Raw genomic sequence first — 24,890 nt, 5'->3', positions numbered from 1 at the left:
AACTAGAAGCCGATTACGGCGGTCCATACCACCCACTATAAAGCATTAAAAAGAACCCTATCTTGAGGAGGCTACTAAAAGGCAGTAAACCTGTATGAACCGCCCCACGATGGCACGCAAACAAAGTTAACTGTCCTAGATATATAACTCACTCGCAAGACAGGTCTCAGGGACCACATAATGTTACTGTTATTACTGAAAGTTATTACTGACAAAAGAAATGTTTAAATTGTATACTGAATGACTGTTTTATGTTACAAATTATTACTGACAAATAAATCTCTGCTTAAGCTACCAATTCCATTGACGAAGGAGTCCAAACAGCCACCTGTTTGGAAGTACCGTACTCCCAACCCCACGGTGAGAACTGCACCGGACCAAGGTATCTTACCCTACCACCCACAACCTTACCCTACCCACCTCCTCCCCCACAGTCACCTAATCTAAACGCACCCAACCTATCCTCACCATACACACCTTGGCACTCTGTTCACCACCCGAGAAACCACAGCAATACATCATCACAAAATGAAATTCTACTCACACAATGTTAAAGGGATGAACACGCCACACAAAAGACGGGTACTACTAGATGACCTAAAACGAAGCAAAGCCGACATTGTCTGCATTCAGGAAACCCACTTTGCTACAAACAAGGCTCCTGCATTCGTAACAAAAGATTACCCCCTTCAAATCCATGCCACACACACATCAAAATCCAGAGGCGTATCCATCCTATTCCACAATTCCCTAACAGTAGAACAGCTCCAATTGAAAAGAGATAGCCAAGGGCGATTCATAATTCTACACTGCCTAATAAATAACTTTCCCATAATACTTGTAGGTATTTACAGCCCAAACGACCAACAACGTAACTTCCTGCACAAAGTACTTAGTAAAATACCTCCCAACACAAATGCCCCTATATTGATTTGCGGGGACTTCAACCACACAATGGACTCTCGACTAGACACGACAGTCCATGCCACGTCCAACAGACACCTCACGCTCAAACAACATAACAAGGCGTTCACAAAACTAATACACACTCAGGGCCTATACGACGTCTGGAGGACACATCCAACGACAAAAGAATATACATTCCACTCACAGGTCCACCAAACCTTCTCCAGAATAGACCACATTCTGGTGTCAGGCACACTTCTTCTACAAATTAAGGAATGTACTATAGGTAACATTGTATGGTCAGACCATGCACCATGCAAGACCACTACCAGCACCGGGGAAATCCCCCGTGGCGCCTAAATGATTCCCTACTAAACGACACAACGTTTACAAACCAACTCACACAAACCCTACAAGAATACTTTGAGCTCAACGATTCCAAAGAAGTCTCAGCCATATCCATCTGGCAAGCCCACAAAACAGTCATGAGGGGGGTACTCCTAAGCCGCGCATCCTACCTTAAGAGGAAGCGGGAAGAAGAACTTATAGACCTCCTGAGACAATTACGTGAGCTAACAAACGCGCAGGTCCTACACCCCTCTGATCGCCTAGCTAAAAACATTGCTGAAACTACAAAAAAAATTAACGACCTAACCTTAAACAAAACTGCCTACATGCTAACTAAATTAAAGCTGAAGACATACGCTCAAGGCAACAAAGCTGGAAAACACCTAGCGACCATGCTAAAGCAGAAACAAGCCAACTCTAAAATCCCATACTTAATCTCTCAAACAGGTGAAAAAATCCATAATCCTCAAGATATCAATAATGAAATGGCTGACTATTACCAAAAGCTCTACAACCTAAGAAATGATCCTGAAGTACATCAACCCACGAAACAAGAAATCGATGACTTCCTCCAAAAGACCACGCTACCCAAGATGTTGGCCACTCAAAAACAAATAATGCAAAACCCCGTCACGATACAAGAAATAAAGGATTCAAGCCAAGCACTCCCGCCAGGGAAGTCACCAGGCCCAGATGGCTTGACTAACCTTTACTACAAAAAATGTGCAACTATCCTAGTCCCATACCTACAAAAATTATATACCCAAATCCACGCATCTGGAACGATACATACAGAAATGTTGATGGCACATGTGGCCATCCTCCTAAAACCGGGCAAACCACCCAACAAAAGCCAGAATCTCAGACCAATATCTATACTAAACACGGACATCAAACTCTTAGCCAAAATCTTCTCCAACAGGTTAGCACGAATAATCCCAACACTTATTAAGGAAGACCAGGTAGGGTTTGTGGGCGGCAGACAAGGAGCAGATGGCACACGCAAAATACTGAACCTACTATATGAAATAAAGAAGGAGAAAATTCCGAGCATCTTGCTGTCCTTAGATGCAGAAAAAGCGTTTGATCGGCTAAACTGGCCCTTTCTAATGGCAGTCCTCTGAAAATTCGAGTTTCCACCCCAATTCCTGACATTAGTTACAGCACTTTACTCCACCCCGACTGCAAAAGTAGTAAACGGGGGATTCATCTCAAAATCTTTCTCAATATCCAATGGCTCCAGGCAGGGATGCCCACTCTCCCCGCTACTTTATATACTGGCATTGGAACCAATGGTCCAACAAATACGGGAGGACCCGAACATCCATGGAGTTCGGACCAACGGGCAGGAATATAAGCTGCCACTATTCGCGGACGACATCCTCTTTACTTTAGAACACCCACACATATCCCTCCCCAACTTCCATAAAATTCTCGCCCAATATAGCCACTGTTCATACTACAAACTGAACATAACGAGAACTCTCGCAACAGGAATCAACATTCGCACACAGGACATGCAACACCTACAAGCCAACTTTACCTACGACTGGAGGCAAGATGGTATAAAATTCCTAGGAATAAACTTTACACCCACACCCTCCAAGCTATACAAAGCAAACTACATTAAACTTAGAGGCGACATCCAAAATATATTACAAGGATGGGGGGGGGAAGTACATTTCGTGGGCAGGACGTATAGCATCAATAAAAATGGTAATCCTACCCAAAATTCAATACCTGTTTCGCACACTCCCAATTAAACTCCCGAAGACATACCTGCAGGACCTCCAAAACCTGCTCAATAACTATGTATGGGAAAATAAAAAACCACGGGTTGCGAAAGATACCATGTACAGGCAGTTCAACAAAGGAGGAATGGGCATGCCAGATGTAGCAGGATACTACCGAGCGGCCCACATAGCACCACTACTAGCCATTCACCAACAACGTAAACAAGCAACATGGCTCAACCTGGAGAAAAACCACACGGACGGCGACTCTTTACTGACACTAGCTTGGCTTCCAAAATCACAAAGACCAAAGTACACCACCATGCTGCCCACGACAGCCCTATCACTCTCCCTGTGGGATAACTACAAGAAGAAAATGACCAATACTGATTTGACATCACCGGCCCTACCACTGGAAACAATCAAATTTCACATTTCAAACTTTAACTATAAAATATGGCATAGACACGGAATAAAATCAATGTCACAAATTATGCAAGGCCCAAAACTAAAACTACTCTCAACACTCCAACAAGAGTACAAACTGCCGAATACGGCCGCCTACTCCTACATGCAACTGCACTCATGGTTCACCCACCAACTACAAAGCTCACAGCCACAAACACACAACCCCACGTGGCACATTGTAGAACAAATTTGCATATCAACAAAACCAACCAAAAAACTCATGTCAACCATATACATGTCAGAACATATTTTAGCTCCAAAACATCCCCCCTCCTTCATAGCGGCATGGGAAAAAGACATTGGACACAATTTACCTGAGGCCCAGTGGTTAAATATCTTTCAGGCACACAAATCACTAACCCTATGCACAACTCACATTGAACTATCCCGCAATTGTTGTACAGCTGGTACCTGGTTCCCACGCGCCTTAAACACAGCTTTCCCAACACATCAGATGTCTGCTGGAGATGTCAGAAAGAACAAGGCACAATGCTTCACATATGGTGGCACTGTCCAGCACTCCGACAATACTGGCAACAAGTAGCAGATCTGGTTATCAAATGCACCGACACTAGACTACCTTACGTGCCCGAAACATTCGTGCTTCTCCTTTTACCACACACACCACATAAATACCAAAAATATCTAGGGTACCACATCATCATAGCCGCCCTAACTGTCATAAGCAGACAATGGGAAAAAAAATCCCCCCCCCCCACACTTGCCCAATGCATCACAGTAGTAGAAACAAACAGGAGCTACGAAATGATGGCAAGAAAAAATAGACAAATGAATCCCCACTGGACCAAAGCATGGGAAACATGGGATACGCAAAAACTCACACAGACATAACTAAATAGAACCACCGCTAGTAACAGAAACCTCATCGACTAAAGGCAACACAATTCGATCACAAATTGGCCCCAAAGGAAAACACAACCCCACCCTCCCGCCCTCCCCCTTCCCCAACACCACACACAACGCACATGGGAATGAAAAGAGACAGGGCACAATCGAGGCAACCATATGTTACAAGAAAGCACCCATCCAAGCCACTGACATCAACATTGAAACGACAACACCCACCACCCGCGCAACTCTACAAGCAGGTACACTGTAGAAAACAAATGACGCTCAACAAGCAACAACCACTAACAGGCCAATAGGGAGACTGTAAAAGGATTGTGAAATATTCTGTAACATATTGTGTAACATCTGGTAAATGGGTATCTCCCTGCACAAGATTGACAATGTTGACAATGATAACCAGTGTTACTGAATTATGACCTCCCCCCTGCCACCCCCCTTTTTTCCTTATGTACCCACTCCCTATATGCTTAAGAAAAAAAAATTGTAAAATTCAAAAAAAAAAAAATACAAGCACTTTCATCTCTCTTTCTGAGAGATTATTGAGTGGAAAAATTATAATTTAATTATCTCTCAGATACAAGAAAAACACACAATATTACAATTCAACCCAAAAATACATTTCAATAACATAGGAACCCCATGAAGGCCATAGCACGAATAGCTTGGGTTTGAGCACCCACTTTGTTGAAATAGGGTTCAGATCCCTTTGGTGGTTCGGGAATGCCATTCGAATTAAGTTATGACCGGCCGGCCACGAGGTGATGCCCCAAAACAGTTCCATAGAAAACAAGGCAATGATTGGTCATCTTTCAGGGGTTCTGACACGAACACCAACAAATGTGCCCCCTGGCTGTTAGGGAGCGAATGTTCCCCCTGTTCGGTAGTTCATGCCTTCCGAACGACGTTCTCAGAACTGTTCGGGAAGTTGGCTGGACAGTGGTACAAGTTTCCAGGGTGTTCACGGGGTCGTGTATCCGAGATATAGTTCCATGCCGTAGACGACCATGTACCGCTGCCTGCGTTCGGGAGACAAAATGCTCGCCAATACTTGGAGCACGTGTGTTCGGTTATACGAACAGCACCCACACAGGGAAAACACTTGCACTAATGATACATTTGTGGTTAACAGCCAGGGCTGGTCGGTGATTAGAAGGTGCGTAGAAGGTGCAAACAAGGGGACCATACGGATTTGGTTCGGTAAACGAATGGGGGATGTACGGACAGCCGAACAACCAGGAATAAAAGTGTATTAGGGGATCCATTCCACTACATAGATGCTGTTTTACAGGTTCCCCTGCTTCTCCTCTGCCCCAGGCTCTCCCTTCTCCTCCTCTGCCCCAGGCTCTCCTAAACTTCCTTTGTCCCAGGCTCTCCTGCTTTTCCTCTGACCCAGGCTTCCCTACTCTCCCTGCTTCTCCATGCTCTACCTGCTTCTCCTCTTTCACAGACTCCCCTGGTCTTCCTCTGCCGCAGATTCTATTTGCTCTTCCTCTGCCCCAGGCTCACCCTGTTCTTCCTCTGCCACAGGCTCCCCTGCTCTCCCTGCTTCTCCATTACCCCAGGCTCCCCCGTTTCTCCTTTGCCCCAGGCTGTTCCTGCTCTTCATCTGACCCAGACTCTCCCTGCTCCTCCTCTGACCCAGGCTCTCCCTGTGCCTCCTCTGCCCCAGGCTTACCTGCTCCTCTTTTGCCCCAGGATTTCCTGTTCCTCCTCTATCCAAGGTCCTCCTGCTTCTCCTCTGCTCCAGACTCCTCTGCTCTGCTCTTCTCTGCTCTCCTCTGCTCTTCCTCTGCCTTAGGCTCTCCCTGCTCTTCCCCAGGCTCTTCCTAATCTTCCTCTACCCCAGGCTCCCTGCTCTTCCCCAAGCTCTTCCTAATCTTCCTCTACCGCAGGCTCTCCCTGCTTCTCCTCTGTCCCAGGCTTCCCCTGCTTCTCATCTGCCCCAGGCTCCCCCTGCTTCTCCTCTGCAACAGGCTATCCCTGCTTCTCCTCTGCCCCAAGCTCACACTGCTCTTCCTCTGCACATAGGCTCCTCCTTCTCATCTGCTCCAGTATCCCCTGATACTCTTCTGCCCCAGGCTCTTACTGATTTTCCTCTGTCTCAGACTCCCCTACTCTTCCTTTGCTCCAGGCACCCCTGCTTCTCCTCTGCCTCAGGCTTCCCTACGGCTCCTCTACCCCAGGTCCCCCCCAGGTTCCTTAGCTTGTCCAGGCTCCCCATGCTTCTCACAATGTAGATAGACACACTGACACACATGCAATTACACAGACAAACACACTGACACACATGTAGATACACAGACACACACACTGACACATGTAAAAACACAGATCCAAACAATGACACACTCGCATACAGACATACATACAGACATACAGATACACACACTGACATACATGCAGATACATAAATACACAGATACAACCACTGACACACATGCAGATGGACAGACACATGGATACACATACAGGTGCAGAGACACACAGATACAAACACTGACACACATGCAGACACATAGATGGAAACACTGACACACATACAGTTGCACAGACACACTGATACACACACACTGACACGCATGCAAATCCAAACACTGCCACACATGCAGACACACAGATCGAAACACTGACACATATACAGTTGTAAGGACACACTGATACACACACTGCCACACATGCATACACACACTAACACACATACAGTTTCATAGACACACTGATACACACACTGAAACACATGCAGATACAAACACTGCCACACATGCAGATACACAGATAGAAACACTGACATACATACAGTTGCATACACACACTGATACACACACTGACACACAGATACAAACACTGATACACATGCAGACACATAGATGGAAACACTGACACACATACAGTTGAACAGACACACTGATACACACACACTGACACGCATGCAAATACAAACACTGCCACACATGCAGACACACAGATCGAAACACTGACACACATACAGTTTTAAGGACACACTGATACACGCACTGACACACATGCATTGACACACTAACACACATACAGTTTCATAGACACACTGATACACACACTGAAACACATGCAGATACAAACACTGCCACACATGCAGATACACTGATAGAAACACTGACATACATACAGTTGCATAGACACACTGATACACACACTGACACACAGATACAAATACTGACACACATACACATACAGATACAGGCCCACAGACAGGGCCGTTTGAAGGAATTTGGGGGCCCCAAGCAAAATGGACATGGAGGCCCCCCCCCACCCCCACACGCACGCAAAGCCTACAGGAACCACAGCATAGCCCTGACAGACATACTGACACGTACACAGACATACTGACACACAGACATAGTGACACACACAACCACCCTGACAGACATACTGACACACACACACACAACACACATACTAAGACACACACAGATATACTGATACACACAGACATACATACTAAGTCACACACACACAGACACCCTGTCACACGCACACAGACAACTTGACAGACATACTGACACCCTGACAGACATACTCACACACAGACAGACAGAAATAGTGACACACACAGACACCTTGACAGACATACTCACACACAGACACACTGACAGACATACTCACACACAGACACACTGACAGACATACACACAGAAATAGTGACATACACACACAGAAACCCTGACAGACAGTCCAGCTGTGTAAAATGAGCAATAGATAAAATGGGGCACAGGGCAGTGCTGAAATATAGCTGGAGGTTTTAATGACAGTAATTTCACCCATAACATAAAAATACATAATGTCATTGGAAGGCAATGCAAAATAATTACATCATGAAGCTATTGGAGTATCTATAAAACCTTATGCAAACATAAAATGGACATTGGACATTTGTAAACGATCTATAAATATGTATAGCAATTGGTAATTAAAGCCATATGTAAAGCCATCATCACATGCATATGCAATGCACTGTATATAACAAACACACAGAAAAGCAGATCACTGTATAAAAAAACAAAAAAACAATATCAATACATTGCAATGTGAATTTTGTAGCCCAAGTCTTCACACCCTCCAAACTACTTAGCATTTACACTTTATAACTTTAAACTGGATAGGTAAAAATCTGTGCTCTAACCCTCCAGCCTACCTTATGGGTTCCCTGGGGTCCAGTGGCAGGCTGAGGAAGTTGGGAGTGTGAGGCTCCTGCACTCCATCTCCCTCCTGACAGCCTCCTCCTCCTCCATCCCACGCGGCTTCATTACATCTGGGAGGAAGTGACTAACGGCAGTCACTTCCTCCCAGCCTGCTGCAGTAAAACAAGGGGGCCCGGTCGTGCTGTTAAAGGGCCACAGCGCCCGGCCGGGCCCTCTTAGTATGTGGGCTCCCAATGCAGCTGCTGCACCGGCGGGCCCATGGGGAAAATATTTTTTTTTTATGGACAGTGGGCATCCCTCCTCCCTCCCCCATCTTCTTCTCACCTCCCCCCCCATATCTTCTTCTCACCTCCCCCCCCCCCCCATATCTTCTTCTCACCTCCCCCCCCATATCTTCTTCTCACCTCCCCCCCATATCTTCTTCTCACCTCCCCCCCATATCTTCTTCTCACCTCCCCCCCATATCTTCTTCTCACCTCCCCCCCATATCTTCTTCTCACCTCCCCCCCCCATATCTTCTTCTCACCTCCCCCCCATATCTTCTTCTCACCTCCCCCCCCATATCTTCTTCTCACCTCCCCCCCATATCTTCTTCTCACCTCCCCCCCATATCTTCTTCTCACCTCCCCCCATATCTTCTTCTCACCTCCCCCCCATATCTTCTTCTCACCTCCCCCCCCATATCTTCTTCTCACCTCCCCCCATATCTTCTTCTCACCTCCCCCCCATATCTTCTTCTCACCTCCCCCCCATATCTTCTTCTCACCTCCCCCCCATATCTTCTTCTCACCCCCCCCCATATCTTCTTCTCACCTCCCCCCTCCCATATCTTCTTCTCACCTCCCCCCCATATCTTCTTCTCACCTCCCCCCCATATCTTCTTCTCACCCCCCCCCATATCTTCTTCTCACCTCCCCCTCCCATATCTTCTTCTCACCTCCCCCCCATATCTTCTTCTCACCTCCCCTTCTCTGGCTGTGGCCGAGCTCCTCTTCCTTCTGTCAGTCCGGCCGGGTACCACGCGGTACAGGAGATTCAGTTTCCTGTTCCTGGCCAGACTGAAAGGAAGTGAGCACTCAGTGTGCACTTCCTGTCAGTCCGGCCGGGAACAGGAAACTGAATCTCCTGTACCGCGCGGTACCCGGCCGGACTGACAGTGAGGAGGAAGAGGAGCTGAAGGAGAGGTGATGACAAGGAGTGCTGCAGCTGCCTGAGGCTCTCTATAGAGCGCTCAGGCGGCTGCAGCCTTATAGGAAGCACCAGCTCTGCTTGGGGCCCCGGGCCAGCTCGGGGCCCCAAGCAGTTGCTTGGTTTGCCTGTCGGGTAGCGACGGGCCTGCCCACAGATACACATACTGACACATACATCTACACACAGTGACACACATACAGCTCCACGGGCACACTGATACACAGATATAAACACTTACAGACATACAGATACACTGACACAGATGGAAACACTGACACATATTTCTGGTACAGACACATAGATACACACAGTGGCACACAAAGAGATGCACAGACACACAGATGCAAACACTGCCACACATACTGATACAGACACATAGAAAAACAAGAAAAAGGAAACTCAAAAGGCTGGAAAGTGGGGGGGGGAGGGGGGGGAGGAAAAGACACTCCCGTATCCCACTGCCGAGCCTCCAGAGTATAGAGGTCACCTGGACTGGTTAAAAGGGGGTATCACATACTGATACAGACACATAGAAAAACACACTGCCACACATGCAGATACACAGATGCAAACACTAAGACACAAACAGTTTGCACAGACACACAGATACCAACACTATATACATACAGACACCAAAACACACATACAGGTGAAAAATTTAGCCACCCTCCAGTTTTCCTACCTTATGGTGGCTTCTGCTGGCTGGGGCTGTTGGGAGGTAGGAGGCAAGCAAAGCCAAAGTGTAGAGGCGGGGTTATGGTATATGGGGCGGGGCTATGCGGGAAGAGGCATGGTTATGCCTGTAATGAGCAGAGTTAAGCTTGCAGAGGAGGGATTAAGTCGGCAAGGGTCAGAGTTATGCTGGCAGAGGCAGTGTTGAGCCGGCAAGGAGGCAGCATTGAGATATTGTCAGAGGGTGGGGGCAGGCACTAGCAGCTCACGCCCCCACCACCACCACCACCTGCCTGGCAGAGTCGGTTTGAGTTTTGAGGAAGTGACAGAATCTCTCTAATTTTTCCTCTCAGCTCTTCTTACACATTAGAAGGGGCGCTGTTAAAGTACCACAGCACACGACATGGGCACTCATGGCATATTTACATCAGGTGGCCCTGAGTGCATGGGCAACCCAATGGACATTCACCCAGGCTCCCAACCTGTGCCAGGCAGGTGCACTGCCACCATTACTGATTTATTTATTTTTTGCATACAACTGATATTATACCCCTGGCGGTACACATTCCACAGGTTGGGAACCCCTGGTCTATTGACAACATTTTGTAAATTGTGTTCAGTATAATGAGTGATATTAATGCAATCACAATCCAAAACTCATGGAGCACTTTTCAGCTGGTAATGCTGCCAAAGTCATAAAAAATAAGGATTAGCTTGTGTCATTATCATTCATCAAACAATGTTGTGCTTGATAGGCCAATATTTAATCACAAACATCATGGAGTTTTTTCAGGCTTTCTATTACAGTATACGTTATAGATTAAAGATAGGGGGCTGCCACTGCTGCTGGGACGAGTGGGTTCACAATGCTGGTGCATGAAAGTGCAAAAATTGAGAGATGACAAAGAAAATATTTAGAGATGGAATGGCATAATTTTTTATAGCATCACATTTTTGCAAGCATTATAGTCATACACATACACAATATCTGAAGCATCAGTCATATGGTTCCATATTTTAATATTAGTACTTTAAAATCAGATTTCGCTGTACAAACTACCCACAAATAATTTCTCACGTGCCCAGTAATTCTCAGTGGCAGACTGAGTCTTAAGAGCTGCACCCGCCAGTGGAAAACCTCAGTAATGGATTAGTAGTGGTCCGTCACTCTCTAGAGAGTCAAAGTGCACCGCCTGCCTGTTACCAGCGTGCACTCTGACTTGCTTAGTCCTGAACTGTGAGGAAGCGATTACAAAGGTCCGCATCTACCTGAAAATACAACCACTAAACACAACACAACACACACACACTACATACAGCCAGCTCATCCCCCCATTAACATAAAGCCAGCACACACCACACATCACATACAGTCAGTAAATACCACACATCACATTCAGCCAGCAAATCCTGCCCATACACAAATCACATACAGCTACCACACACACACACACACATTACATACAGCTTGTATTATTGAGCTAATTTAGATGGACATTTGCTTGCTGTAGGTGCTATTTTCAACGGACAACCGGGAACACCACAGGCAGTGGGGGAAAATAGACGGACAAGAAGCCCGGGCTAAGAGACACCGGCATAACCTTGACTCTACTACAGCTGCATAAGATTAACCCTTTGCACCGGACCAGACAGTTGCCGTAAGGGTGGCCGAAGGCGCCATCCACAAACTCCCGACTGCCTGAGTCCATCTAAACTGGGGTTCGGGGGCCAAGTACCTAGAGGTCAGGATCCTGCGAGACCTACCAGCAGAAGTACTTTTAGGTAATTACTTGGCTGCTTAACCTCTCAGTTCGCAGCACCAAACACCAAAGAGACACTACCTGTGACCACCCGAATGCAAGCCGGGAGGTTGGAGCCGATTCACTCCGAGGACCCTGAGGTAGGACCTTCTGAACCGACCCTAGTAGATACCCCTGCTCCCTACTGGGGCACCCCCCAAGGTTTTAAGAGAGAGCAGAAGGAAGACCCCACTCTAGGTGGGTATAGGAGACAGGCAGAGTCCCTCCAAGGGACAAGGGGCTATTATACAGGGTAACAGAGGGAACCGGGAGCGAGGCGGCACAAGTAACCAAAAGGCAGTTAATTGTTCCCCATAAATACCGGGCGGAGCTACTCAAGCCATTAGCAGGAAACCTGGGTATTCAAAAAACAAAAGACCAATTGACCGATTGACCCAGACGTTCTTCTGGCCAGGAATCACCCAGGATCTGCAAGATTACTGCAGGAGCTGTGATATCTACATGCGAATAGGGAAAAGGGGTGGCCATCCGAGGGTCAAGTTGCACACATTGACGATAATTGAAGAGTCATTTCACAGAGAAACGGTAGACCTAGTAGGACTACTAAGTAAACCCAGCACCTTGGGGAAGAGATATATACTCACAGTGCCAGACTATGACAAGCGGTACCCCGAAGCAGTGGCTTTTCCCAATATAGACGCCGAAACCGTAGAAGAGGCGCTCGTCACAATATTCACTCGAGTAGGTTTTCCCAGAGAAATTGTGTCTGACCAAGGGACCCAATTCACCTCAACAGTCACCCAGCAACTTTGGCAAAGCTGTGCGGTCAAGCCTATCCTTAGTTCCCCATACAATCCTAAGATGAATAGGCTCTGCCAACGCTTAAATGGCACTCTGAAGTAGATGCTAAAAAGGTTTGCAGCCTCCTGCCACAACTGGGAAAGATTTTTACCCCACCTCCTGTTTGCCTACTGAGAGGTTCCCCAAGTGTATACAGGGTTCTTCCCCTTCAAGCTCATACATGGGAGAAAAGTATGGGGACCCCTGGAACTTGTACGGGAACACTGGGAGGGTGACACGGAGGAAGGGGGTACTCCCATTGTCCCTTACGTTCTGGAATTGTGATACCATCTGCAGACCCTGAGAGACTCTGTTTGGGCCCAACAGAAACGGTGGTACAACCGAGGGGTCAGGGACAGGATCTTAGAAGTGCGGCAAAAAGTGTTAGCTCTCAGACCCACTAAAAATGACACGTTGCATGGGCCCTTTCTGGTAGTAGAGTTCATCAGCGTTACTAACTACATCGTAGCACAATGTTCAGATGAAAGTATATGACGGTCCTTTCATGTGAACATGTTGAAACCCTATTTCGAAAGGACAGAGAAGTGGTTGCCTTGTGCACCTCCTCTCTCGAGGATAGCGAGAATCTCCCCCTACACAACTTGCTCGCTCCGTCCGCAGGGAGTGTGGAGCAGGGTAGCCTAGGGGAAGATCTCAGCCCAATAGAAAAGAATAAAGCCTCCCAACTGGTCCACGGATATAGCAAGATGTTTTCTGTCCTCCCCGGGTACACATCCGTAGCCATCCACCAGGTTAGAGACCCAGGGACAAGCCCCACTATGGCAGCAGCCCAATCCCTGAGGCTGTTAGGGAGAACATGTTAAAGGAAATTCAGGAAATATTAGAGCTAAGTGTTATAGAACCTTCCCAGAGTCCGTGGGCTTCCCCGATAATGCTGGTACCTAAGCCAGAAGGTATGACCTGCTTCTGTATAGAGTACCGCAAACTTAAAGACAGAACAGTCACCGACCCCTATCCTATGCCCTGGACAGACAAACTATTAGACCGCATGGTCAGGAGGAATTACTTGACTACCATAGAACTGTGCAAGGGATATTTGCAGATCCTACTTGAGCCGGAAGCCATTCCTAAGTCGGTATTCATCACCCCGTTCGGTGGTTCCAGCTTAAGGTTATGCCATTTAGGATGAAGAATGCCCCAGCTACTTTTCAGCGAATGGCTCTTGCAGGGATTTTAGGACTTTGCCTGTGCATATTTAGATGATTTGGCGATCATCTTTGGTATTAGAGAGAATTCGGGCAGCAGGGCTTACGTTAAAGCCAACAAATGCCATGTCGGTATGGCTGAGGTACAGTATCTCGCCACAGAGTAGGCTCAAGCAAACAGCACCCTGAACCTGCCAAATTCAAGGCTAATGTAAACTATCCTCAACCCCATACCAAGACCTAAGTGCTAGCTTTTCTAGGGACAGTGGGCTATTACTGTAGGTTTGTACCCGAGTATAGCGCTGTGGCCAAACCCCTCACCGACCTCACTAAAAAGTCCCTCTCGAGACAAGTTGTGTGGTCCATGGAGTGCGAGGTCGATAAAGACAGCTCTAAGTGAAGCACCTGTGTTGGCTGCTCCGAACCATACTAAAAAGTTTCTCGTCCACACAGATGCCTCCATGTTTGGGCTGGGAGCCGTACTAAGCCAGGTGAGAGATCCGACGGAATGGAACACCCGGTGGCATATCTCCGCAGAAAACTTTTACCCCAAGATGTCAGCTATGCCACCATGGAAAAATAATTCTTGGCTCTTGTATGGACATTAAAGAAATTGCAGCCTTACTTATATTGATGTCCCTTCACTTTAATGACCGACCGCAAACCCCCTCATCTGGCTAAACCTGGTGGCCTGAGATAACCCCCATCTGCTACACTTTGGCCCTTTACATCCAGCCATATGACTTCACTATGCAATACAGGCCAGGCAAACAGAACAGAACTATCACAATTTCTACTCCTGGGCATCCCCAAGCCAACCCGTCAGGGTCTAGGCTTGTATGCAGCACCATGGCACTGGGGGGGAGCAATGTGACTCTGGAACTATGTTTATTTCTACTCAGTCTAAGTTGTTTTCCCTTGGTTTGGTTCTTGAATCTACCTAACACCCCCTGGGTCGTTATCTTCAGCAAAAAAACACAAACTCAAGTGCTCTCTCTGTTGTCTCCCGAATGCAGGCAGCTGTACGAGGTTGTCGAGTGTGTGGAACGCTACGACGGATACTTTACCTTGCGAACCCCAGTAACTTTGTACTGCCGCCTGCTTCTCTCACAGACAACAAGGAGAGCGCTGTTCAGTGAAAATACACTCCCAAATGAGGAGAACATTTGATCCCTACGAGCCAGGAGAACCCGTTGTTTGATTTCGCATAGGAACTTTCGAAAAAATTGACCGGCCGCTCCCTCTATTGTGATGGAACTAATTTGGGCAGCAACTACGCATGCGGTAAGTCAAAACTTTACCCCGTTAGCATTTCAACTATACTATCGGGATCTGATCACTATTTGGACAACTTGGGCGCTCAGATTTGGGCTATCCGGAGATATAGAACTTGTGGGGGTTCCTATTAATATTATGTGTGTTTTGGGGTGTTTAATGTTTTTTACATTATACCTCTAGTGCCTGGAAGATAATTAGTTTAAGCAAAGCAAACTCACTTATCTCCCAGACACAGAGACGCCTGAGCGGGCTTACCTATGTTTTTGGATGGAGACCTCATGCTGGGTGTCTGTGTATATAAGCAGGCCACTTGGCCATAATAAAACATTCCTTTTGTACCCTTTATCAAGTCTTGACTGATGTTTGGGTATGCGAGGGCTAGAGCACTATAATCACACAAACTTGCGGGATTTTGGAAGATTTTAAATGAACGTATCACTCTGGATACAGGAGTTTCGTTACACACACACACATATATATGTATATATATATATATATATATATATATATATATATAAATATATAGTTTGCCTTTCTGGCAAAAATTGTAATAAAGGCCATCAATATTATCCTAAGAAATAAGGAAAACTAAATAATAATAATTGTATTTTTTGGATAGGGACACTAAAATTAAAAAAACAATCTTCAGATCAGCTGGGACTTATAATCATGGAAAATTAATCAGCACCTAGTCTCATACTTTTTATCCCAAAGGAACAATTTACTCAGCAAACACAGTAAAAAAAAATAAACACAAACAAATAAAATCCCTTGATTATTCAGTATTTAATAAGATAATCTTTTTCCTTCCCATAAATACTGTAAACAATACAATAATGACGAATCATCATTTACAGCTATCAGCAAGGATGTAAGTCCAACACAATTTATTCTTAAAAACATTTTTTTTATGTATTTGTATTTGTTATTGTCATCTAAATCGCAACTTAACACAATTTGAGTATTTTCCTATATTTATATTTATTACATTCATATTTCTAGATTCTAAATTACTATAGTATATCAAACATATTAAACCATGATAAATCAAATATATACACTAATACCAATGAACACAAGGAGCTATAAAAATAAATTATAAAAATCCTGCACCGAATGAAAAAATATATATAAAAAAGGTGCAATGCAAAAATACAATTTTATTTCAAATTTAGAAAATGCCTCTACATCTAAAAATATATAATATTGCACACGTTTTCTGAAATCATGGTGCATTTATAACAAAACAATATTTTTTGTATAGATTGCTGTTCAGGAACACTGAAAAACAGTTTTAATTTTTCATGTATTCATTCACCCTTTTATAGAAATAGTGAAGGGGAAATTATTAAAGATTATATGGTATCTTTTAACTGACAAAGAATCACTAAAATATTAGCATAGATGCTACATACAGTGATTGTGACAAGAATAGATAGATAGATAGAAAATCAGATACCCTTCATGAAGGTTATCCTCATGTTTTAGTCAGGTGGACCTCTGATCGGCTAAAAGCAGTCAGTCGACACTCTCAACCAATCACAGCCTTAAAACTGTTTATATAACCAGTCTAACGAGATGAAACAGATACAGTGCCTACATTGTAGGCACTGTATCTGCTTCATCTATTTAAGGTTTTACTCATCAATGGCTAGTAGTTGAATTGAAATGTTGAGTCCTCTGATAAGTATTGCACTTCATACCTATGATTAAATATTTGAATGGATGCTTTCAATTTTAATTCACACTGTTGGGTTTTTAGAGATTTTGGTTATTTAACCATACTTTAAAAAAGAATGACATTTTTGGTGTTTTATTTCGATTTTATTTGGGTGGTCCACCCAGGGTGACAGTCAGAAGGTCATGCCTGTCACTCTTTGTAGCATGGCCACGTGGACCCTGGTAGAGGATTTCATTCTTCTCTATCTCCAGTTCTAGAAATGAGGGTGCGGCAGCCAGTACCCACTGTCTGGTAATTGCCACATGTTGACAGGGAAACAAGAATGAGTCCCTGCTTCCCCAACCACTAGACACCAAGGACTGCCCATAAAGGCAGCAGGCAGATTTGATGGTGTGCCTGTAACTTTTTGTATGACTGAGTGTCTCTATGTGCGTGACAGTAACTATGTGTGTGTGTCTGTCACTATGTGTATGATGTTTGCTTATAACTGTGTGTGCCTGTGACTATGTGTGTAACTATACCTGTGTGTGTGCCTCTGACTGTGTGTTTCTGTGTGTATCAGTATAAGATATACTGTATGTATGGACCTGTGAGCATCTTACTGTGGGACTGTGTCTCACTGACTGTGCATTTGAATGTGTCAGTATACATATGTGACTGTGTATGACTGTGTACCTGTGACTTAGTATGTTTGTGTGACTGTGTGCGTGTGTGTGAGTATACATGTATACATGTGCGTATGTATGTGACTGTGTGTCTAGGTATAATATGTATGTGTAAGTGACTGTATATAATTGAGTAATTATGCATGCTGTGACAGTGTGTGAGTGTGTCTGTGAGTGTGACTGCATGTCCATGTTTGTATGTGAGTGCAGGTATATTTGCATGTCTATGTATCTATGGGGGAAACAAAAAGGGTTTAAGGGCTAAGAAACACACAAGAATGGTGAAAAGATACATACAAAGGGATGAGTGGGTGTGGAGTGACAGACAAAAGTTTAAAAGTCGAGGGAGGGCTACAACACACATTTACATTTTTAGTGACAAGTGACTTAGGTATTCCTCCAGTAAGGGGTAGGCAACCTTCGGCACCCCAGATGTTGTGGACTACATCTCCATTGATACTTTGCCAGCATTGTGGCTGTAAGAGCATTATAGAAGATGTAGTCCAAATCATCTGGAGTGCCGAAAGTCTAGTTCTTACTTTATCTTTTGAATTTTTAACAATGCTCTCTAAATTTGTGTTTTACAATGCTTTAAGATGCATGATGCAGTTTATAGATAAAAAGATTCATCGATTATTTCAAATGATCAGCGTGCCTTTATGTTCACAATTATGAGAAAATGCAGTGAAAACGCACAGATCAGCTTACATATATGTTTTAAGCACAAAACTCAAAATAAAGACCATACTTTATAATATTAATGTGTATTTTAAACATTTTCTAGAAATTACCACACTTGGCTGACAGCAACTAATAAAATAAAAATCCATAATTCGGTCTAGGTTTAAAGATGTTGTGCTGACATATGTTAATGGATGTCACATGACAAGAACAAAGTCCTGATGCCCATTAAAAGGAATGTTTTTTTGGTTTTAAGATTCTACTTTGAAACAAGAATGGTGAATTGCAATGAATCATCACCCAAATACTTTTTGCTTCAAGGTCTATCGGATGACCCGCAGTTGCAACGGTTTATATTCTTCTCATTTTTAGCAATCTACCTTCTAACTCTGGTTGGAAACGCTGCCATTCTCACAACAATTAAGTTAAGTGTTAACCTAAGCACGCCCATGTACTACTTTGTAAGTCATCTGTCTTTTTTAGACATGTGCTATACCACCGTCACTATCCCGAATATGCTGGAGAACCTGCTGTTGGGAAGCAGAGTTATATCATATAGTGCCTGTTTTGTTCAGCTTTTTCTCTTCATTTCATTTGGACAGTCAGAGAGCTTTCTTTTGGCTGTGATGGCATTTGACCGATATGCAGCCATCTGCTTGCCTTTACGATACATGGACATCATAACCCACAGAATTTGCCTGCAGTTGGTGGTCTCCACATGGCTTGCAAGTCTTTTGAATGCTACACTCCACACTAGTTTGGCATCACGTCTGTCATATTGCTCATCCCATGAAATTTCTCACTTTTTCTGTGATATCACTCCTTTGCTAAAGATCTCTTGTGAAAGCACCCTTATAAACGAGATTGTCATATACGTGGCTGGAGTTTTTGTAGTACTCATGCCCTTCCTATGCATTCTGCTCTCTTATGTACACATTATCATAGCAATCCTGATGATCCCATCATCTACAGGAAGACAAAAGACTTTCTCTACCTGCAGTTCACACCTGGTTGTGGTTTGCATGTTCTATGGCACAATTATTCTGATGTATATGCGACCTGCATCTCATTCTCAAGAACATGACAAAGTATTTGCAGTGATATATACCTTCATCACACCTTTGCTAAACCCATTTATTTATGGTGTAAAAAATAGGGAAATAAAAGAGTCTTTCAAAAGAATCTTTAGAAAAGATAATTGTAATTTAGGCTCCAGGTGTATCAGTTGCTGAGTTACAGATATTTCTCTACAAATCTATCAAAAGATCTAAAACAAGAAGGTGCACTGTTAAACAGTCAATTTCACGTAAATTATGGTAACAATAAAATTACATTAATCACCAGAGTGTAACATAAAAAGTTTGTAGAGTACTTCAGGTTCCTGTCCTTCATCCATCTCGCTATAATTTGTTTAATAATTATTTTGCAAAGGGCATCAAAAGATTTTTGCAAAAACAAAACTAGGCAAGATATTCCTTATCTGTAGATTGATTTAGATAAGTTAGGGGATTTGGGAGGCAAGTCGCAAACAAGATTTATTCATTTTGGACGAGAAAGCAAAATATTAAATATACCTCAAATGTCAGTCAGCTGCTGCAAAAGTCCATAAGGTACAGTTATGCATAAAATGGTTTTATTTCATGATCAAAATATAATTGTATCTCTTTATAAATCAAAGTTGAAAAGACAAAAGAAAAATAAAGGAAAAAATCTACCAGAAATTGTGTTTTAAATGTGAGTGTGTAAGATAAAACAACTTTTAATCAATATCTTGAATATGATTAAAAAAAAATAGAGAGTAACAAAAATGATGGCAATGTAAATTGCCATAATACAGACCTTGACTCGAGTATAAGCCGAGTTGGGGTTTTTCAGCCCAAAAAATGGGCTGAAAAACTCGGCTTATACTCAAGTATATACGGTAATTGTATTTTACTGTATGTGGGCATAATGCTCAAATGCAGATATTTAGTTTACATTTTGTTGCAAGGTTTAGTAAACTACATTACTAATAATGCCTTCATAATTCTTTACAATATCTATAGGAAAAGTTTGTGGGCATTCTTCTTTTTGGCCACCCTTATATATATATTTTTGTCACACCTATATGTGCGAAAAAATGCAATTTAGTTTTTATATGAACATTTCAGACTCTGAAATTTCTCAAATATTTCTACAAAGCATGAACAAATAGGTAACAAATAAAAATTGTGTACAATTATATATTTTTCAATTTCCAAGTTTGTCGGCAAAGCCATCTATACACAAAATGTCTTTGTTATGATATTTTTATATGCCTGCTATGCACCCCTTGCTTGAAATAAATCTTGCAAATATTTTTTCAGTCAAAAAGTGCTTAGTGAGAAGGTTACCAATGCCACCTCCCATCTCCCTAAGCATATTTGCCTCAACAGTTTCAGGTATACATTAGGCAGATTGTCTAAGTAGGATCTGTCTGGTGGTCTACACCTTCTGGGAAGCAAGGTGAGTGATGCTGGGCTTTGCCAAAAATAAGTTTTAGTGACTGGCTAGTAATTAACAAACTTGTTCCTACACGGCTGGTCCTAGATCCTCATCAATCTTGCCAGAAGGGTTCTCCTTTATGGCGATTACTTGTAAGGGGGCTTTAGAGAAATCAACTAGTTTCTACCTACCTTCTGGCACATCTCATACATCCAGCAGAATTGCCGAACATCAACGGTGGCACCACCCCAATAGAAGGCTTTAATCACCCACTACATGGTGTGTTTCCTCCCCTGATGCTTAGTACTTGGTATAAAGGACTAGGGATGTGCATGGGCAAATAATTTGGTTCGGTTCGGCACTTCCAAAATTCAGGACTTCGGCAATTCCATTAATCTACCCTTAAACCTACCTACTCCTACTAGGGTTGGGGTTAAGGTTGGGGTTAGGGGTAGGGTTAGGGTTAGATTCCTGTCATAATTTCCTTAATTTTCCCTAACTCTCCTGTTTTGCCACTTTAAGAAATCCAAAGCACTTTGGCACAAAATTCAGTACATCGGCAATCAGATTCAGCACTTTTAAAATTCAGCACTTCAGTTCAGTTTGGCACTTCCAAAATTCGGCACTTCTGCAATTCAGACATTCGGAAGCATCCAAATGTCCGAATTGCCGAAATTCAGCCACATTTTAAATTCGGTCCGAAACCAATTGCACATGTCATGTCTATAAAGGACTGAAAATTCTAAATCTCAGCTCACAGGCAGGGTCCTCTGTTCCTTTTTTATTGGTTTGTCTATACTGTACTGTCTTTTTTTCCCCAGTTTTACAGCGCTTTGTAATAAGTTGGCACTTTATAAATACCAGTGATAAACTTAAGATTCTGATTTGAAGCATATATATCCAAAAACTCTTTCATTAACAGAAGTCTGTAAAATCACTTCACTGCACCTTTAAATCTAGATTGTTCCACAACAAGCCTTTATTTACAGTGCAGGAAACAGTATAGAGAATGTGCAAATATGTTTACTAAGATCAAACTATTGCAATGTTTATTTCATTAAATTGGATTTTTCTTGTTCGGTAGATAAAACTACCGAATACCAACCACCCCTCTGGCTCATTAACTTCAAAGGAAACCACAGAATTAAGCGCTCTCTCTATTTGGCCGCTGTTCGTAAATTTGAATGCCACGTGCAGGAGAAAACCTGTGTTGGTCCACCCAAACCACACTAAAACGTTTCTTGTACACACAGATGCCTCCTTTTTTGGTCTGGGAGCCGTGTTGAGTCAAGTGGGGGACGACAGGATGGAACACCTGGTGGTATCTCTCAGTCGGAAACTATTACCCAGAGAAGTTAGCTATGCCACTGTGGAGAAGGAATGCCTGGCTCTGGTATGGGCATTAAAGAAATGACAACCTTACCTTTACGGCCGTCCCTTTACCTTGATGACCAACCACAACCCCCTCATCTGGTTAAACAGGGTTGCTGGAGACAATCCACGTTTGTTACGCTGGAGTCTGGCCCTACAATTTTACCATGCAGTACAGGCCAAGCAAACAGAACGGCAATGCGGATGGTTTATCCAGGCAAACGGAGTTGGAACCGTGACTGACTTCCCCGGACATCCCCAAGCCAACCCGGCAGGGTCTACCAACCCCATGGAAGGGTAGCAATGTGAAGCCACCACTTTGTTTATTTCGTTAAATTTGATTTTTCCCTGGCTCATTAACTTCAATGGAAACCACAGAATTAAGTGCTCTCTCTGTGTGGCCACCGTTCGTATAGTCGAACACCACGTGCAGGAGAAAATGGCGACCATCTTGTTCACACGAAAGGAGGCAGCAAGACTTGGTCGTCGAGTGTCTAGAACTAAAATTGGACACTCGATTTCCCGAATGCCGGTCAAACTTTGCGAACGCCTGCTTCCTTTCACCTATCAGCCAGGAGAGCGCTATTCGGTAGTTTTGTTCCCACGAACTAGGGGAACAAACTCTACCTATGAGCCAGGGGGGTACTGTTCATGGATTTGTTCAGTTTACAGATTTTTCAAAATAGACCGACCGCACAACCTAAACTCATTGAACTATTTCTGGTCAGGAGCCAATCGTGTGCAGTTGGTCAAACTAAGACCTCAGTGAAACTCTTGAACCCCTCATCCGATCTGGGTGATTTTTTTATGTTGGTCACCCAGATCAGGGCTCTCAGGGTACATAACTTTTGTGGGGTTCCTAGGAAGTTTAGGGTACTTTCCGAGTCTAGTGAAAATGTGTGCTTTTTGGGTTTGGAGATAGAGTTTAGCATAGTGCTTAACTCAATTATCTCCCAAGGTTAAGGGAAGAATTGTATTACCGTTGTAGGAGTGTCCTGGACCTGAGAGCAAATGGAACTGTAAAATTTAACTTGTCACTAGTGTTGTCGCGAACCCGAAATTTTCGGTTCGCGAACGGCGAACGCGAACTTCCGCAAATGTTCGCGAACCGGCGAACCGCGCGAACCGCCATTGACTTCAATGGGCAGGCGAATTTTAAAACCAACAGGGACTCTTTCTGGCCACAAAAGTGATGGAAAAGTTGTTTCAAGGGGACTAACACCTGGACTGTGGCATGCCGGAGGGGGATCCATGGCAAAACTCCCATGGAAAATTGCACAGTTGATGCAGAGTCTGCTTTTAATCCATAAAGGGCAGAAATCACCTAACATTGACACCTGTCCTCAAAGCCCTGCCCTGATACACACTGACACAGAGCAGAATAGAGACTGTTCCCCGTCCTCAGAGACCATGATACACACTGACACAGAGCAGAATAGAGACTGTTACCCCTACATAGGGTCACTTGGCAGATATGGCGGGGTCGTGGGAGGGGGAGGATGACTTTCACCTCTTCCCCTGTTACATTCCCGTTGTGCTGTGACATCACCCTTATACGCTGTGTAAAGCATACTATTTCATTTGATCAGCATGGCCACTTGAGTTTTTATAGTTTTCACGCTGCTTGTAGTTTATATATGGTTCACAAAAATCAAACAAACGATAAAGTAAACATGTAAGGATTCAGAATATTCTTTCAAACCCTTACACATTGTGTGTACGTATTTTTTGTCTTAAGTTTGTGGCTTTAAAGAGGTTCACATTGTTTCTATGATGTGCATAACATGTTCTTGTAAATGTTTGTTAAATTTTTCCTGGAATTGTAATTTTTGAATCTGAATAAAGATAGTCAAATCCCTGATACAGAGCAGAATAGGGACTGTTCCCCCTACATAGGGTCACTTGGCAGATATGGATTGACACCTATCCTAATGATCCCTGATACACACTGACACAGAGCAGAATAGAGACTGTTCCCCCTACATAGGGTCACTTGGCAGATATGGATTGACACCTGTCCTCAAAACCCCTGATACACACTGACACAGAGCAGAATAGGGACTGTTCCTCCTACATAGGGTCACTTGGCAGATATGGATTGACACCTGTCCTCAAAACCCCTGTGTCAGGGTACCTGTAGTCTCTACCTCAGAGGAGGTGAGAGACTTAGACGTTTATCCTCCCAGAGGGGTTGTTTCTTCCGTTCCTCGCGGTTCTCTCGGCCATTTACAAGCCGACCGCGAGGGATCCACTTCCTTATATGACGCGACGCTCAGTAGTCGACGTCATGACGCCAACCCGGGTCGACCTGTCAGTCAAGTCCCGAGCACTAATCAGGACTCGTCGGGGGCGTGATTACCCTCTAGAATCAAGGTATAAAGTAAGGCTTTCGGCATCTGCTCATTGCCCTGTCGTGGTTCTAGCCTGTCTAGTCACTCAGTGCTCTTGTATTCTAGTTGTCTCTTTGGTTCTGATCCGGCTTGTTTGTACTACCCTGTTTATCTCTGTTACCCTTTGACTCGGCTTGTCTCTCGCTTACCTGTCCTCTCGTTCCCTCGACCTCGGCTTGTTCCTAGACCATTCTCTACTTACTCCTTACGTTAAGTCCGGCCATTCTAA

At 44.1% G+C, this 24,890-nt stretch overlaps 2 protein-coding genes across 2 annotated transcripts in view; one reads left to right on the top strand and one right to left on the bottom strand.

The window, feature by feature from the left end:
- The window catches only part of ZBTB45 (zinc finger and BTB domain containing 45), a 191,584-nt gene that overhangs the window by 111,533 nt on the left and 55,161 nt on the right, over positions 1–24,890 (bottom strand). The gene's annotated exons all lie outside the window — the stretch shown is intronic.
- Positions 18,713–19,669, top strand: LOC134576895 (olfactory receptor 1F1-like). Its single transcript, XM_063435573.1, has one exon. It carries the CDS (start codon positions 18,713–18,715, stop codon positions 19,667–19,669), a length of 957 nt encoding a protein of 318 aa, XP_063291643.1.

This window comes from Pelobates fuscus, chromosome 11 (genome assembly GCF_036172605.1).
Source record: "Pelobates fuscus isolate aPelFus1 chromosome 11, aPelFus1.pri, whole genome shotgun sequence".
NCBI classification, from domain to species: Eukaryota; Metazoa; Chordata; class Amphibia; order Anura; family Pelobatidae; genus Pelobates; species Pelobates fuscus.
This window is presented reverse-complemented; position numbering and strand designations above follow the sequence as displayed.